The sequence below is a fragment of the Heterodontus francisci genome, chromosome 1, assembly GCF_036365525.1.
Source record: "Heterodontus francisci isolate sHetFra1 chromosome 1, sHetFra1.hap1, whole genome shotgun sequence".
Taxonomy (NCBI): Eukaryota; Metazoa; Chordata; class Chondrichthyes; order Heterodontiformes; family Heterodontidae; genus Heterodontus; species Heterodontus francisci.
In genome coordinates, this window is record NC_090371.1 from 279,996,703 (window position 1) to 280,013,798 (window position 17,096).

A 17,096-nucleotide genomic window follows, 5' to 3' on the forward strand; every position below is an offset into this window, starting at 1 on the left:
TTTAGGTTAGTTATGGAAAAGAACAAGGAGCAAGCTAGAGTAATGTTACTGAATTGGAAGATGCTGAATTTCAGTAAGGTGAGAACAGAACTTGCCCAGGTAAATTGGAATCAAAGATTGGCAGGCAATACTGTAACAGGACAATAGGCTGCCATTGTGGAGGAGATGGTTCGGGTACAGTCGAGGTGCATTCCCACAAGGGGGGATGGTCGGGCAACCAAAGCCAGAGATTCCTGGATGATGAAAGAGTTAGAGAGTAAGATGAAGCAGAAAAAGGGTATGTCTGATAGATGTCAGGTTGATAATAAAAGTGAAAACCAGGCTGAATATAGAAAGTTCCGAATGGAAGAGAGGTAAAGAGCAATATGGTTAGAGACTGGCAGCTGACATAAAAGGGAATCCAAAAGTCTTCTATAAGTATATAAATATTACAAGGGTAGTAAGAGGGGGGCAGGGAGTGGGCTGGTTAGGGACCAAAGAGGAGATCTATGCATGAAGGCAGAGGACATGACTGAAGTACTAAATGAGTATTTTGCATCTGTCTTTATTAAGTAAGATGCTGTTGAAATCATAGTTAAAGAGGACGTAGTTGAGATACTGAATGGAATAAAAACTGATAAAGAGGTGTTAGGCTGGTTAAAGTGCTTAAAGTTGATAAGTTACTATGACTGGATGGGATGCATCTGAGGATACTGAGGAAAGTAAGGGAGGAAGTTGTGAAGGCACTGGCCTTAATCTTCCAATCATTCTCCTTAGATACAGGGGTGGTGGCAGAGAATTGGAAAATTGCAGATGTTCCACCATGATCAAATAAGGGTGTAAGGATAAACCCAGCAACTACAGACCAGTCACTTTAATGTCAGTGGTGGAAATGCTTTAAGAAACGATAATCCGGGACAAGTATGGATCAATTATGGAAAGCAGCACAGATTTGTTAGCGGCAAATTGTGTTTAACTAACTCAGTTGAGATTTTTGATGAAGTAACAGAGAGGGTTGATGAGGGTAATGTGGTTGATGTGATGTACATGGACTTCCAAAAGGCATTTGAATAAAATGCCACATAATATGCTTGCCATCAAAGTCGAAGCCCTTGGAACAAATGGGGCAGTGGCAAATGGATACAAAGTTGGCTGAGTAACAGGAAACAGAGAGTAATGGCAAACTGTTGTTTCTCGGAGTGGAAGAAGGTATAGGGTTGGGTCCCCCAGGGGTAGTAGGGCCACTGCCTTTCTTGATATATATTAATGAGCTAGACCTGTGTGTACAGGGCAGAATTTCAAAATTTGCAGATGGCGCAAAACTTGGAAGTATTGTGAACTGTAAGGAGGAGCAGAGAAGGTTGAGAGAAAATTTGAAAGAAGTTTTAAAATCATGAGGAGTCTGGACATATTAGATAGGGAGAAATGGTTCCCATTGGTGGAAGGGTTGAGAACTAGAGGACACCGCTAAAAAAAAAGTGAATGGCAAAGGAATCAGAAGCGACATGAAGAAAAACCTTTTCACACAGTGAGTGGTTAGGATCTGGAATGTACTACCAGAGAGTGTGGTGGAGGCAGATTCAATCATAGTTTTCAAAAGGGAATTGGATAAGCACCCGAAGAGAAAAAATTTACAGGTCTGCGAAGAAAGGGTGGGGGAGAGGGACTTGCTGTTGCTGAATGGCCCCTGTTCTGTGCTGTACCCATTCTATAATTCTAAACTTCTATGGCCTACCCTTATGCTTTACTGTGCAGCCTGTTTCAAAGTAGTTTCAGGACAAATGTCCCATGCTTGGATGGTGCATGATGTGAGACTACCTATTTGGAAAATGCTGAAGAAGTTGAGTGCAGACTGCTGCACTCACCACAGATGAAATAATTATTGTCTACTTCAGTACATTTCTCTTGCTACTTGGTACCACACATTACTAGAAATGAACAGCCATTTCTAGAGATGCAACCCTGATAGAAAGATGTGCCTATGGTGACTGCTGAAAAATTAGATGGAAGGATGAGAGACTCTATCTATCTATCTCTCTGCCATGCACTCAGCTTTTGCAGGAAGCAATGTGATAGAATGTAAATAAAAAAGGGAATATGCACTTTATATTTTTAAACAATCCCAAAATGTAAAGGATCGCTTACTGATCTTGACAGCTAGCCCGAGCTGACTAATGCTATTTAGCTGTTGTTTTGGGAAGCATGATGAATGCATTGCTGCCCTTTTACAGCTGAGGTGAGTGGAGGCGCTGAGGTTTTCAAACACTGAAATGCTTTTAGCAACTGGAAAGTAAATTCAACAAATCATGCCCTGCTGTCTGTGGTCAAAATTGATTACCATTGTTTCATGAAAGCAATTAATTTGGGGCTCTACAAAGGATTTTTTTTTTTGCATGCTATCCTAACGCATTGTTTACTTAGCAGATGTCAAAGATGGTCTGTCAGTGGTGCCTTCTGTGACCTAGTCATATTTTTGGCCAGGATTCAAGTCCCTGACTCTGGTTTCATGATGCCCTGTTTCAGTCTTCATTGATTTATCTCTATGATTCGGCAGTCTGCTGGTATTTGAGCATGACATGTCCTGTCTGGACCGATGCAAGTACACTATCCATCCAACTCTGATAACAAGGTTTTATAAGAAGAGCTGTGTGTCTTGCTGAGAGGTAAGTTGATGTGTTCCGTGAATATCTGCGGAGTGTGTTGTTCCCTCTGCTTTTTAAGATCTAGACACTGATGGTGATGCACGGCTTGGCTGCAGAAGGTGGTGTTCCATTATGTTAGGGTGTGTGTATCTCTTTGTCACTTAAAGATCTTTTAGGATAATTATATTAGTCATCCAGGATCGCAATGTGAATCATTTATTTGGCTATCAGAAGGATGGGATGTAACATTCATTTCACATGTGTGTGACCTAAGTTTTTAGCACAGATGGAAGCAGAACAGAGCAACAGCTGATATATCCTGGAGATGAGGCACTACAGCAGCTTGCCAATCAGCTTCACTCAAATTTAAGGCAGAGATTTTAATGTAGCCGTAAAAGTGCGGCTTTGTGGAATGAAGCTGTGTTAATAAAAGTAGTTTGAGATTCCTTTGTGCTTCCTTTGTGATGTGACTCAGTTACTCCTGTACGAAAGGTGGGTTTGGGTGAATGTTGGTCTGAATCCATCAGTCACTGAATTACATTTTACAGGCATTCCTTAAGGAATGTTAAGATGAAATAAATGCAAGAATTTTTGTGTAGTGATCCAGAACAATTCTGCACAGTTTTTATTATGATAATTCCTGAGTGATTTATTTGGTGGGGTTTAAAATTAATTAGCTCACCAGTAAAAATAAAATGACCTTGCTGGTCTGAAAAACAGAGCAGACTAGAATTGGCAAACCTGATGTCAGCAGTGCTGATAACATGGATGGGGAAATGGTGAAAACTAACTAAATAACAAGATCTCATTAAAGGAGTTTTCCAGGATAAGGTTCAATAATGAGCTTTGCCAGCTGGATTAGGAAGTACTGTTACTGAGTCAAATTCATGTGATAGAACTTGCAGCATAGAAACAAGCCATTCGGTCGAAATGCTCTATGCCAGTGTTTATGGTTCACACGAGCCTCCTCCCACTCTGTTTAGTTCATCTAACCCTATCAGCATATCCCTCTATTCCTTTCTCCCTCATATACTTATCTAACTTCCCCTTAAATGCATCTGTTATTTTCCTCAACCACTCCCTGTGGTGATGAGTTTCACATTCTCAGCACTCTCTGGGTAAAGAAGTTTCTCCTGAATTCTCTATTGGATTTATTCGTATCTATAATGCATCGATGGCTCCTAGTTTTGGACTCCCTCCATAATCGGAAACATCCTCTCAGCATCTACCCTGTCAAACCCTTTCCCCAAATTTAAAGCAGAGACGTTAAAATGGTTTGCAAAATGTTTGTTTTCTTTAGTTGATTCCAAAGACCACAGGATGGCAAAATTCTTTTGTTGCCTTCATCCGCATTATAAGCAGCGTTTCTTCTGATTTTCCACTGCAATAAGGTGGCAAAATGGGAGAAGGTTCCAAGGAAGTTTATGTCGTTAGCGGCTTTGAAGACCCCTAGCTTATCATTGTCATAATAACATTACACTAGAGAAGCTGGGATTGGTCTCAGAGTAGAGAATGTTATGGGGAGATTGGATAGAGGTGTTCAAAATTGTGAAAGGCCTGGACAGAGTAAATAAGGAGAAACTGTTTCTACAGGTGGCATGGTTGGTAACCAGAGGACACAGATTTAAAATAGTTGGTAAAAGGGCTGAAGATGAGATGAGGAGAAATGTTTTTATGTAGCGGGTGGTTGTGATCTGCAATGCGCTTCCTGAAAGTTACTAGATTCAATAGTAACTTTCAAAACGGAATTGGATAATTACTTGGAAGGAAATGTTTGCGGGTGGATGGGGAAAGAGCAGGGGAGTAGGGCTATTTGGAAAAAGTCTTTCAAAGAGCCAGCACAGGCACAATGGACTGAATGGCCTCTTTCTCCACTATAAGATTCTATAAGTGCCTAAAACTTGCAAATTTACTTCGTGGTTGAGCAACATGGGAGGTGGGTGCGAACTTTGAGGTGCCAAATTGTCAGTGCCCCATTTCTCCCACGGGAACCCAACCTCCCTCGAAGAATGGAATCAAGTGCAAAAAGACCAAGATTGAGCAAATTGCAAAGAGTTAAAATACAAGCGTACAATTGGGCCTTTGTCACAGTTCTGGAAGCTGCAGGGTAAGACAATTGATGCGCTTTAACTTGGAATATCATTCCTTTGAAGAGAGGTGATGTATTTGGTACACTTTAAATAGATGGGATTTATTTCTCAGGAGTGAATGATGTGTTTACTGTCAGTGGAATGATAATTCACACCAGTAAATGGAGTGCACATTATCACTGAGCTGTCCTGGAGAGAGCTTGGGAGTTTTATTTAAAGGCTGATTCTGAGATTTTATTTCACAGCATTAGAACAAATGGTACTGCACCAGAGAAATGACGATTAGTTGTCTCCCATGCACCTGCACGTTTATAAGCTCACACAGGTTTATGGGGCATGCTTGCATTTTTTAAATTCATTCATGGGATGTTGGCTTCACTGGCAAGGCCAGCATTTATTGGCCATCCCTAATTGCCCTTGAAAAGGTGGTGATGCGCCGCCTTCTTGAAGTGCTGCACTTCATGTGGTTAAGGGTGGCACAGTCGCGCAGTGGTTAGCACCGCAGCCTCACAGCTCCAGCGACCCGGGTTCAATTCTGGGTACTGCCTGTGTGGAGTTTGCAAGTTCTCCCTGTGTTTGCGTGGGTTTCCTCCGGGTGCTCCGGTTTCCTCCCACAGCCAAAAGATTTGCAGTTTGATAGGTAAATTGGCCATTATAAATTGCCCCTAGTATAGGTAGGTGGTAGGGGAATATAGGGATAGGTGAGGATGTGGTAGGAATATGGGATTAGTGTAGGACTAGTATAAATGGGTGGTTAATGGTCGGCACAGACTCGGTGGGCCGAAGGGCCTGTTTCAGTGCTGCATCTCTAATAAATAAAAAAGGTGCTGTTAGGTAGGGAGTTCCAGAATTTTGACCCTGCGATGGTGAAGGAATGGCCAATTATATTGCCAAGTCAGGATGGTGTGTGACTTGGAGAGGAACTTGCGAGTAGTGTTCCCATGTACCGCTGCTCTTCCACTCCTAGGGTATCATCTGTAGCTCAGTTGTTGGCAAATTTTGCCTCTGAGTCAGAAGGTTGTGGGTTCAGGTCCTACTCCAGAAAGTTGACACTCCAGTGCAGTACTGTGGGAGTGCTACCCGGTTGGAGGTGCCGTCTTTCAGATGTGATGTTAAACAGAGCCCCTGCCTGTCAGATGGATGAAAAAGTTTAGATGACACTGTATTGAAGAAGAGTAGCGGAGTTCTCTCTGGTGTCTCTCCAGCCAAAACCTATCCCTCAATCAACATCACAAAAACAGATTATCTGGTCATTATCACATTGTTGTTTGTGGGAGCTTGCTGTGCGCAAATTGGCTGCCGTGATTCCTACATTACAACAGCGACAATACTTCAAAAGTACTTCATTGGTTGTAAAGCGCTTTGGGACGTATTGTGTTTGTGATAGCTGTGATATAAATGCAAGCCTTTCTTTTTAGAGGTCATGAATTTGGGAGGTGCTGTCCAAGAATCTTTGGCTGCACTTAGAACCACTTCTGTTATATCATGGGCCCAGAGCTGAATCAATTCTGATTTACACATTAAAGAAACATGCTAACTCATCACTGGCAATCAAATACAGTATTCTTATCCTAAACAATCTAGTCGACCTACAGTTGTTTTAGCTTAGGGAGAAAGCCTTCAAATGTATTTGGATTGGTTTACTTTTTTGAAGTCTCTCGCTGAATAAATTGCTGCTTGCAGTTCAAAGTCCTCATATTCTTATCTAAAAATATTTTGTAAGATAGAATAATTTATGTTCCATCAGTACAAATGCACAAATAATGGAATACATTAAACAGGAAATAGTCCATGAGCAGGATGAAAGCTGATTTTGGTGAGCAGAAAGAATTCCTAAAATTTAGATTATAGTATAGCTGCCACAATATTTTTAGTCTGCATAAACGACAACAAATTGAATTTATACAGTGACTTTGATGTAGTAATACACCCCAAATTGCTTTGGTGCAGTGTATTCGGACAAAAATTGACACCAAGTCAAAGATAATGTAATTAGGACACGTGACCAGAAGCTTGGTCAAAGAGATTAGGTTTTATGGAGGTTCTTGAAGGAGGGGAGAGAGAGGTGGAGGGTTTAGGGAGGGAATTCCAGAGCTCAGAGCCTAGGTGGCTGAAGGCACGACCGCCAATGATGGGGCAAAGCAAGTGGGGGATGTGCAAAAGGCCAGAATTAGAGGAATGGCGAGATTTCAGAGGGCTGTAGGCTGGAGCAGGTTACAGAGCTGTAGAGGGGTGAGGCCGTGGAGCGATTTGAACATGAGGATGAGAATTTTAAAATCAAGGCATTACTGAATCTGGAGCTCAGTGAACATAGAGGTGATGGATGAATGGGACTTGGTGCGAGAAAGGTTTTTTAATGGTATTTATTTTATTTTTTTTAATTTTTATTTTTATTTAGAGATACAGCACTGAAACAGGCCCTTCGCCCACCGAGTCTGTGCCGACCATCAACCACCCATTTATACTAATCCTACACTAATTATATATTCCTACCACATCCCCACCTGTCCCTATATTTCCCTACCAGCTACCTATACTAGGGGCAATTTATAATGGCCAATTTACCTATCAGCCTGCAAGTCTTTGGCATGTGGGAGGAAACCGGAGCACCCGGAGGAAACCCACACAGACACAGGGAGAACTTGCAAACTCCACACAGGCAGTACCCAGAATTGAACCCGGGTCACTGGAGCTGTGAGGCTGCGGTGCTAACCACTGCGCCACTGCGTTTTAAAGGGGCTGCAGACTTCACTGTAGGATGTTTTCATTCAACCTGTGTTCCAGGGCCAGTTAGCTCCAAAGATTCTGCTGTTGTGATCCTGCTTTGACTGCCTAGTTTGTGTGGCATCAGATACTGCATCTTCTGGCAATGCTATTTAATTATATTTTTAAGCAAGATGTAAGAAAAAAAGAACTTGCATTTATATAGCACCATTCACAACTTCTGTGCATTTCAAAGCACTTTACAGTCAATTAAGTACTTTTTGAATGGAAGTCACTTGTAATGTAAGAAATGCAGCAGCCAATTTGTGCGCAGCAAGCTCACATAAGCCGCAATATGATAATCTGTTTCTGTAGTGTTGATTGAGAAATAAATATTGGCCAGGACACCAGCAGAGAACTTCTCTGCTTTTCTTCAAAATAGTGCCATTGGATCTTTTCTGTCCACCTGAGAGGGTAGATGGGACCTCAGTTTAATGTCCCATCAGAGAGACAGCAACTCCCTCAGTATTGTGCTAGGAGAGTCAGCCTAGATTTTGTGCTCAGGGACTTCAACCCACAACTTCTGAGCCATAGCTGACAGTGAAGCATGATGCTAGATCAGATCAGAAATCCATTGACATAACTGTATTGTCAAATCTCTAGCAGTCTATAACCTGACGAATCGATTTGAAGAATGGTTCATCAAATAAATGAAATGTCTGCCATGCATTCACTTTTGGGCTTGTGTTGTGTTTGAATTAAACACAGGATTTCAGCTGCTGCAAATACTTCTTATTCTCATTATTGATTAGTGAAACCTCTCATGGACAGACCAGAGCTGGAAATGGATAAGAGCCAAATAGAACATGGAATGTCTTAGTCTGTAAGATCGCATTCATCAGTAATTGCTACTCCGCTAGTCTTTAATCCAACATTTAAGTATTAAACCAGTCAGTGTTTCCTTACCCTTGTTACGTGCCTGTGTCTCAGTCTGATCACTTAGTGAGGGAAAACATTTACTAAAGTATGTTATTAGCTACAAATAAAATAGAATGTGTAAAGCAGAACCTATTTCTATTTCATTAGAACATTAGAACATTAGAACATTACAGCGCAGTACAGGCCCTTCGGCCCTCGATGTTGCGCCGACCATCTGACCTACACTATTCCATTTTCATCCATATGTCTATCCAATGACCACTTAAATGCCCTTAAAGTTGGCGAGTCTACTACTGTTGCAGGCAGGGCGTTCCACGCCCCTACTACTCTCTGCGTAAAGAAACTACCTCTGACATCTGTCCTATATCTTTCACCCCTCAACTTAAAGCTATGTCCCCTCGTGTTTGCCATCATCATCCAAGGAAAAAGGCTCTCACTATCCACCCTATCTAACCCTCTGATTATCTTGTATGTCTCTATTAAGTCACCTCTCCTCCTCCTTGTCTCTAACGAAAACAACCCCAAGTCCCTCAGCCTTTCCTCGTAAGACCTTCCTTCCATACCAGGCAACATCCTAGTAAATCTCCTCTGCACCCTTTCCAAAGCTTCCACATCCTTCCTATAATGCGGTGACCAGAACTGCACGCAATACTCAAGGTGCGGCCTCACCAGAGTTTTGTACAGCTGCATCATGACCTCGTGGCTCCGAAACTCGATCCCCCTACTAATAAAAGCTAGCACACCATATGCCTTCTTAACAGCCCTATTAACCTGGGTAGCAACTTTCAGGGATTTATGTACCTGGACACCAAGATCTCTCTGCTCATCTACACTACCAAGAATCTTCCCATTAGCCCAGTACTCTGCATTGCTGTTACTCCTTCCAAAGTGAATCACCTCACATTTCTCCGCATTAAACTCCATTTGCCATCTCACAGCCCAGCTCTGCAGCCTATCTATGTCCCTCTGTACCCTACAACACCCTTCGACACTATCCACAACTCCACCGACCTTCGTGTCATCCGCAAATTTACTAACCCACCCTTCTACACCCTCATCCAGGTCATTTATAAAAATGACAAACAGCAGTGGCCCCAAAACAGAACCTTGCGGTACACCACTAGTAACTAAACTCCAGGATGAACATTTGCCATCAACCACCACCCTCTGTCTTCTTTCAGCTAGCCAATTTCTGATCCAAAGCTCTAAATCACCTTCAACCCCATACTTCCGTATTTTCTGCAATAGCCTACCGTGGGGAACCTTATCAAACGCCTTACTGAAATCCATATACACCACATCCACTGCTTTACCCTCATCCACCTGTTTGGTCACCTTCTCGTAAAACTCAATAAGGTTTGTGAGGCACGACCTACCTTTCACAAAACCGTGCTGACTATCGCAAATGAACTTATTATTTTCAAGATGATTATAAATCCTATCTCTTATAACCCTTTCCAACATTTTACCCACAACCGAAGTAAGGCTCACAGGTCTATAATTACCAGGGCTGTCTCTACTCCCCTTCTTGAACAAGGGGACAACATTTGCTATCCTCCAGTCCTCCGGCACGACTCCTGTCGACAATGACGACATAAAGATCAACAACAACGGCTCTGCAATCTCCTCCCTGGCTTCCCAGAGAATCCTAGGATAAATCCCATCTGGCCCAGGGGACTTATCTATTTTCACTCTTTCCAAAATTGCTAACACCTCCTCCTTGTAAATCTCAATCCCATCTAGCCTAGTAGGCTGTATCTCAGTAATCTCCTCGGCAACATTTTCTTTCTCTACTGTAAATACTGACGAAAAATATTCATTTAACGCTTCCCCTATCTCCTCTGATTCCGCACACAACTTTCCACTACTATCCTTGATTGGCCCCGTTCTAACTCTTACCATTCTTTTATTCCTGATATACCTATAGAAAGCCTTAGGGTTTTCTTTGATCCTATCCGCCAATGACTTCTCGTGTCCTCTCCTTGCTCTTCTTAGCCCTCCCTTTAGATCCTTCCTGGCTAGCTTGTAACTCTCAAGCGCCCTAACTGAGCCTTCACGTCTCATCCTAACATAAGCCGCCCTCTTCCTCTTGATAAGCGCTTCAACTTCTTGAGTAAACCACGGCTCCCTCGCTCGACAACTTCCTCCCTGCCTGACAGGTACATACTTATCAAGGACACGCATTAGCTGCTCCTTGAATAAGCTCCACATTTCGTTTGTGCCCATCCCCTGCAGTTTCCTTCCCCATCCTACACATCCTAAATCTTGCCTAATCGCATCATAATTTCACTGACCTTATAAAACTTACACTGCACTATTTATAGATGATCCTCATTAACTTAATATAAATAATTATTTCAGACTTGTCCTTTACTTGCTTTGCATCACAAGGGTAAAAAATTCATACTTTCATTTTTAGTTTTTGGAATAAAATATTAACTTTGCTTTGGTGTTTTGCATGTGTATGTTAAGCTGCTTTATGATGCCATGAGGAAACCATTGCGAGATAACAAAGTGCAGGTGTTAAACATTTATTTAAATCCCACTGGAAGGTCTTCACTTTTTTTTAATTAATTCATGCTGGCCAGGCCAGCATTTATTGTTCATCCCTAATTGCCCTTGAGAAGGTGGTGGTGAGCTGCCTTCTTGAACCGCTGCAGTCCATGTGGGGTAGATGCACCAACCGTGCTGTTAGGAAGGGAGTTCCAGGATTTTGACCCGGTGACAGTGAAGGAACAATGATTTAGTTCCAAGTCAGGATGGTGTGTGACTTGATAGGGATCTTGCCAATGGTGGTTTCCATGCATCTGCTGCCCTTGTCCTTCTAGGTGGTAGAGGTCGCGGGTTTGGAAGGTGCTGTCAAAGGAAGCTTGGTGAGTTGCTGCAGTGCATCTTGTAGATGGTACACACTGCTACCACTGTGCATCGGTGGGGGAGGGAGTGAATATTTAAGGTGCTAGATGGGGTGCCGATCAAGCAAGCGCTTTGTCCTGGATGGTATCAAGCTTCCAGAGTGCTATTGGAGCTGCACCCATCCAGGCAAGTGGAGAGTATTCCATCACATCTTGACTTTATTTGTATGATTTATTTGTTCTAGGTTGATAATTTTTCAGTGAATTTTCATACGCATGATGTTTATGCTGGGGAGTGGAATTGGCTCTCAACATCGGCCGCCCAATTGCAGCATCAAACGCTCCAAGGACATATTTAGAAAGGCCAGCTGCTGATTAAAGCTTCCTAAATGCTCCAGCAATATGCCTGAACACTTCCTTCAGAAGAGCGGCACTGTATATTTTCCTATTTCTCTGAGTGAAAGTCTCAACATAGTCTCAATTTGTGGCCCATTCTTGTGCTGTGGTTTGAAGCACCATTTTGCTTATGCAAAACGTTGTATGATCTGGACTACACTGCCTGAAAGGGTGATGGAAGCAGGTTCAACAGTAACTTTCAAAGTGGAATTGGATATATTAAATTTCAAACAAGGGAATCATGTAAAGAAAGAAAGCATTTCGAAAGCAGCTTGTATTGATCAGATCATCCTAAACTGCTTCACAGACAATAAATTAGATTTTGTGTACCTACAGTTGTGCATTTTTCTAAAAGTGCTGTTTTGTTCTTCCTTTTCCTCTACTCCACCTCCATCTCTTAAGTATTCACTATGTGAGTGCATACTTGGATAACATCATAGAGTAGCTGGGCCTCATGGAACTCCATGTCTTCATGCCTTCAAGAGGAGGTCTGGAGAGGAATATGGTCTCTATGCGGTTGTGAGCATGTTTTTTCTCCTTGTCGATGTGATCTTAATGCATTGTTTTCTCACAGGATAAACAGTACTTTTTTTTTAGTTTATATTCATTCAGGGGATGTGGATATTGCTGGCAAGATCAACATTTATTGCCCAGCCCTAACTGCCTTTGAAGGTGCTGTACAACTGAGTGGCTTGCTAGGCCATTTCAGAGGGCAGTTAAGAATCAACCACGTTGCTGTGGTCTGGAGTCACATGTAGGTCAGGCCAGGTAAGGATGGCAGATTTCTTTCCCTAAAGGACAATAGTGATCCAAATAAGTTTTTAGGATAATCAAGTAGTTTATGGTCACCATTACTGATACTAGCATTTTTTAATTCCAGATTTTATTTAATTCATTGAATTCAAATTCCCCATCTTCTGTGAAGATGGTGGTGAAATTTGAACTCACATTTCTAGACCATTTGTCTGAGCCTCTGGATTGCCAGTTACATAACCAATGTACTACCATACCCCCAAGCAGTAAGGTAACACAGTAACAGAAAGGTTCAAAATTATGAACAATTTTAATAAAGCAAATAAGGAGAAACTATTTCCACTGGCAGGAATGTTGGTAATCAAAGGACACAGATTTAAGATAGTTAGCAAAAGAACCAGAGAGGAGTTGAGAATTTTGCTTATGCAAAACGTTGTATGATCTGGACTACACTGCCTGAAAGGGTGATGGAAGCAGGTTCAACAGTAACTTTCAAAGCGGAATTGGATATATTAAATTTCAAACAAGGGAATCATGTAAAGAAAGAAAGCATTTCGAAAGCAGCTTGTATTGATCAGATCATCCTAAACTGCTTCACAGACAATAAATTAGATTTTGTGTACCTACAGTTGTTGCGTAGCCAATTTGCACACAGCAAATGATGTGGATTATGTTTAATATTCTGGAACCAGGCAAGGACTGAGGTCAGGATTTTCCGCTCTCCTGCCTGCCAGTCCACGATTTTCATCTTCACTCCCTTCAATGGAATGAGTATTATGGGTTATGGAGAGCGGATGCATAAAGTTCTGGCCTCGCCATCTAGGGTTTGCAATGAGGAATAGCCTCCCTGAGAGAGAATGCTGGAGGATAACTAGCTTCAGTGGAACTCTACTTTAGAAAGGAGTATACAACTTCAGGAAGGGAGAAAGAGATATGGGAGGAAAGAAAAGGACAGTGTTGTCATGGATGTTTATGTGAGGGGAGGAGACAAGGTATATGAATAGACTCGGTTCCTGGAACTTTCACTTTAGAAGCTTTAGTAATTGGCACTGGGAAGCAGGTGTTGTTGCAACAGACACTATTGTGCAGTTTGACCTTCTCCCCAGTTCTGTAATTACTTTGTACATGATGATGCTTAATATCAGCTAGCAAAACATTGGTGCATAGGTCTGAGTTCAAACTGATTGCTAGCCAGCTAGGAATTAGACAATCTGATACACAAAAGTGCAAGGTGATTTTACCATATATTCGGTGTTGAGTGGGAGGATGTCATCATGTAGTCAGTGTCCAGTGCTACATGGCTTCACAGTCCCATGCATGCTTGGCTTGAGTGCAGATTTGGCCAGGGCCACTCAAAACTCAGAACCTTTCATCAGAACAACCCTCTGTGCTCGAATGCCAGTGCTAACATAGGAGCATGCCAGGCAGGAGAAGGTGTATCAAGCCTGTCCCACGCAGCCATGTAATCTCTTGAGAGAGGCAAGAAACACAAGATTAAAAACTCATGGACAATTACGAATAAAACAAAATATGGAAAATCCCTCTCCAGTGCCCTCAGATGCTTGGTAAGTGGTCCAGAGGCCCGTACTGACCATCTTGATATCTCATTTAGCTTTTAGACGATGGGATCTTCACTGCAGCCAGGAACTAGTCCAGGTCTTTTTTGAAGCTTTGCAGAGTTACCACTCACCGCACAAGCCAGTAACTTGTTCAAAAGGTCTAATAGGCACTGGGATAAGAAGAACTGTCTATCCTGGCTCTACCCTTGCCTAACTTATACACATCAACCCTGGTCTTCCCCCAGTCTATCTATAGAAACACAAACTAATCCTTTAACTATATTGTATACCTTTATAAAGTGACCCCTAAATCATGTCTTTTTAAGCTTCTCTGAGTAACTAAGGTTTTTATAAACTGTGAAGTAGTCTTGTGGCCCTCTGCCCCTAATACCCTATTTTTCCTTTCAAATTGGCAGCTTTGATGGCTGTTTGATGGCTATGGTCGCAAGTCTTTGGTAGCCTTTTATTGGATGTTTATGTACCACTTTCCTTTGATATATGGCCGACCCCTTCAGTTGTGACTTGTTACCGTGTGGCCAATATTTCATATTCATAATCTTGTGCAATATAAAAACTATACTAGCATGATGTCCTAAATGTTAGAGACACAAAACAGTCCAGATGCAAAAGATCTCAGATAATATTGCTCACAGCGACTCAGATGTTATATAGTAACAACAACTTGCATTTATATTGCACCTTATTAATATAATAAAATGTCCCAAGGTGCTTCACAGGGGCATCACAAAATAAAATGACACTCAGCCATATAAGGAGATATTACGGCAGATGACCAAAAGTTTGGTCAAAGAAGTAGATTTTAAGGAGTGTCTTAAAGGAGTATAGTGAGATAGGGAGGCAGAGAAATGTAGGGAGGGAATTCCAGAGTTTAGGGCCCGGGCAGCTGAAGGCATGGCCACCGGTGGTGGAGCGATTAAACGTTACATATACCTTACAACTTAAACAAGCTCCCAGGTATGAGAATATAGTAAGCACACACTATATGTGAAAATTCTAATAGAGTACAGATAGAGATTGTGTACCAAAGCTACTCGGTACCAGATGGAGTGGTTCAGCCAAATAGCATAAATCCATATGCTAGTGATGGAGGGGTGGGGAGACGGAGAGAAGCAGGAGAACCTGCAAACACTTTCGACATTCCTTTATGAATTGTAGATTAATTGTGTTTAATTGTATACAGGTGGTGGGCATTAACTGGGGATTCACTTATGCTCCTATAAATAGACACATAAAAAACTGTGGTTATTGGGTTTGGAGGTGTATGCTTCTAATGTGTAACTCTGTAAGTAGATGCTTACAGAAATGTGTAAGGATTGGCTCCAGTTCTATCCTTCGCCAACTGGCTTTATGGAATGTAACATCCTTTGGTCCTCAATTCTGATTTGTTGCTGTTTGAGGCAGCAAGATAGTCAATGGATAGAGCAGGCTGAAGGAGTGAGAAGATAAATAGTGATTGAGAACAGGGGAGTAGGGTTATGGGAAGCAACAGCCAAGGAAAAAAGCAGCAAGCCATATGTGGGAAAGACTGATGAGGCAAAGGACTACATGGAAATAAAGGGTTTGGGTCAGATCTTGAAATGATTGATGCTATGGACCATACACTGTAGCACTATCTAATTTTGGGAGCACTGAAATACAAGTATGGTGCCAAGCCTTACATCAACCATAAGGCAGCTCCCAGGTGTGGGAGCATAGTAAACACGCACTGGATGTGAACCTTTTGATAGATCATAGATAGACATGATGTACTATAGATAACTCACTACCGTATGGAGTAGTTGAGTCAAATAGCATGAATCCATTTAAGAGAAGCTAAATAAGTATGTTCGGGAGAAGGGAATTGAAAGATATGCTGATAAGGTGCGATGGAGCAAATTGAATGAAGCATAAACACTAGTTGGGCTGAATGACATGTTTCTGTGTTGTACATTCTAGGTGATATAGTTATTATGTACTATGGATATATATGAACATTATATGCTATAGATGGATATTATGTGCAATAGATATAGATAACGCTAAGTGCTTTAGGTTTGGTTGGTTGCTATATATGTACCTATCAGTGTTTGGTAACAAGAGCTGGTGCTTTAATCTGTCAAATAAAATAAGGAGGTTAGTGTACCAAGGAATGGTGGGCACATCAACAACCAACACATCAATGTGCCTGTCTAAAACAGACTCAACCCTTTATGATGGCAGGTCATTTTTAAAAACAAAGGAAGAATTTATATACTCGCATTATTTATACAGCTCCATTCATGTCCTCAGGGTCTCCCAAAATGATTTGCAGTCAGTTAATTAATTTTGAGGTGGTAGTGTTGACAGAAGTGGCAGCCAATATGGGCACAGCAAGATCCCATGAACGCCAGTGAGATAAATGACCAGTTAATCTGTTTTGCTTGAGGGAGCAATGTTGAACGAGGACACAGGGAGTATTTCCATGCTGCTCTCCAAATATTTCATTGGAATTTTTTTTACCTCAAGTGGGGGGCTCAGTTTTACGTGTCATCTGAAAGATGACACCACTGACAGTGCAGCACTCCTTCTGTGTTCCACTGATGTGCCAACCTGGATTACGTCCTGAAGTCCTGCAGTGGGGCTTGAGACGATGTCCTCTGACTCTGAGATGAGAATACTACTGTTCGCAAATCTGTGATAGTGAGATATTACTGAGACTTCTGGACGAATCTCTCCCCATTTTCTGAGGGTCTTCAGCTGCAGGGATCTCTGCCCACATTCTTCTACCAGCCTAATGACGAAACTCTTCTTTTAGGTAACCGTCTTGACAACATGCTGCTACGAAGCACAGGGAAGCTGAACATAGAAAACAAGAAGGGATATGCTGACAGCACCATATCTACACCTCCTCGGAGGGATCTGTGGTGCCATTGTCACCATCATTGCCCTGAAGAGTCAATTAACAACACCTGCAAGTAAGTTATCATGACCAGTGTCTGGTTCCTGCTTTGGTTTGTACTCGGCTAGTATAAACTCTGCCAATGCTCTTTTTCCAGAGGAACTATCAGTCTAAGCTTGCTGAATTTGCAATCCAGTTTAATGTGACGTATAAAGTATTGACAGACAATTTTGCATAGCTCCCCAGTGCTCCTATAGGTAACCAGATTATACTATACAGTCCAGAAGGTTCTGTTTTAAGCTACT

The 17,096-nt window shown here is 41.9% G+C and overlaps 1 protein-coding gene across 13 annotated transcripts in view; it reads left to right on the plus strand.

Annotated features, from left to right (window-relative positions):
• The window catches only part of bmpr1ba (bone morphogenetic protein receptor, type IBa), a 471,306-nt gene that overhangs the window by 404,809 nt on the left and 49,401 nt on the right, over positions 1-17,096 (plus strand). For 12 of the 13 annotated variants that reach the window (XM_068046063.1, XM_068046061.1, XM_068046079.1 and 9 more), the window contains one exon: positions 16,708-16,867. In XM_068046063.1, the coding sequence (XP_067902164.1) occupies positions 16,708-16,867 (160 nt within the window). Of the gene's footprint in view, positions 1-2,554; positions 2,643-16,707; positions 16,868-17,096 lie in introns of those variants that run through there. The other variant, XM_068046144.1, reaches the window with a different exon arrangement.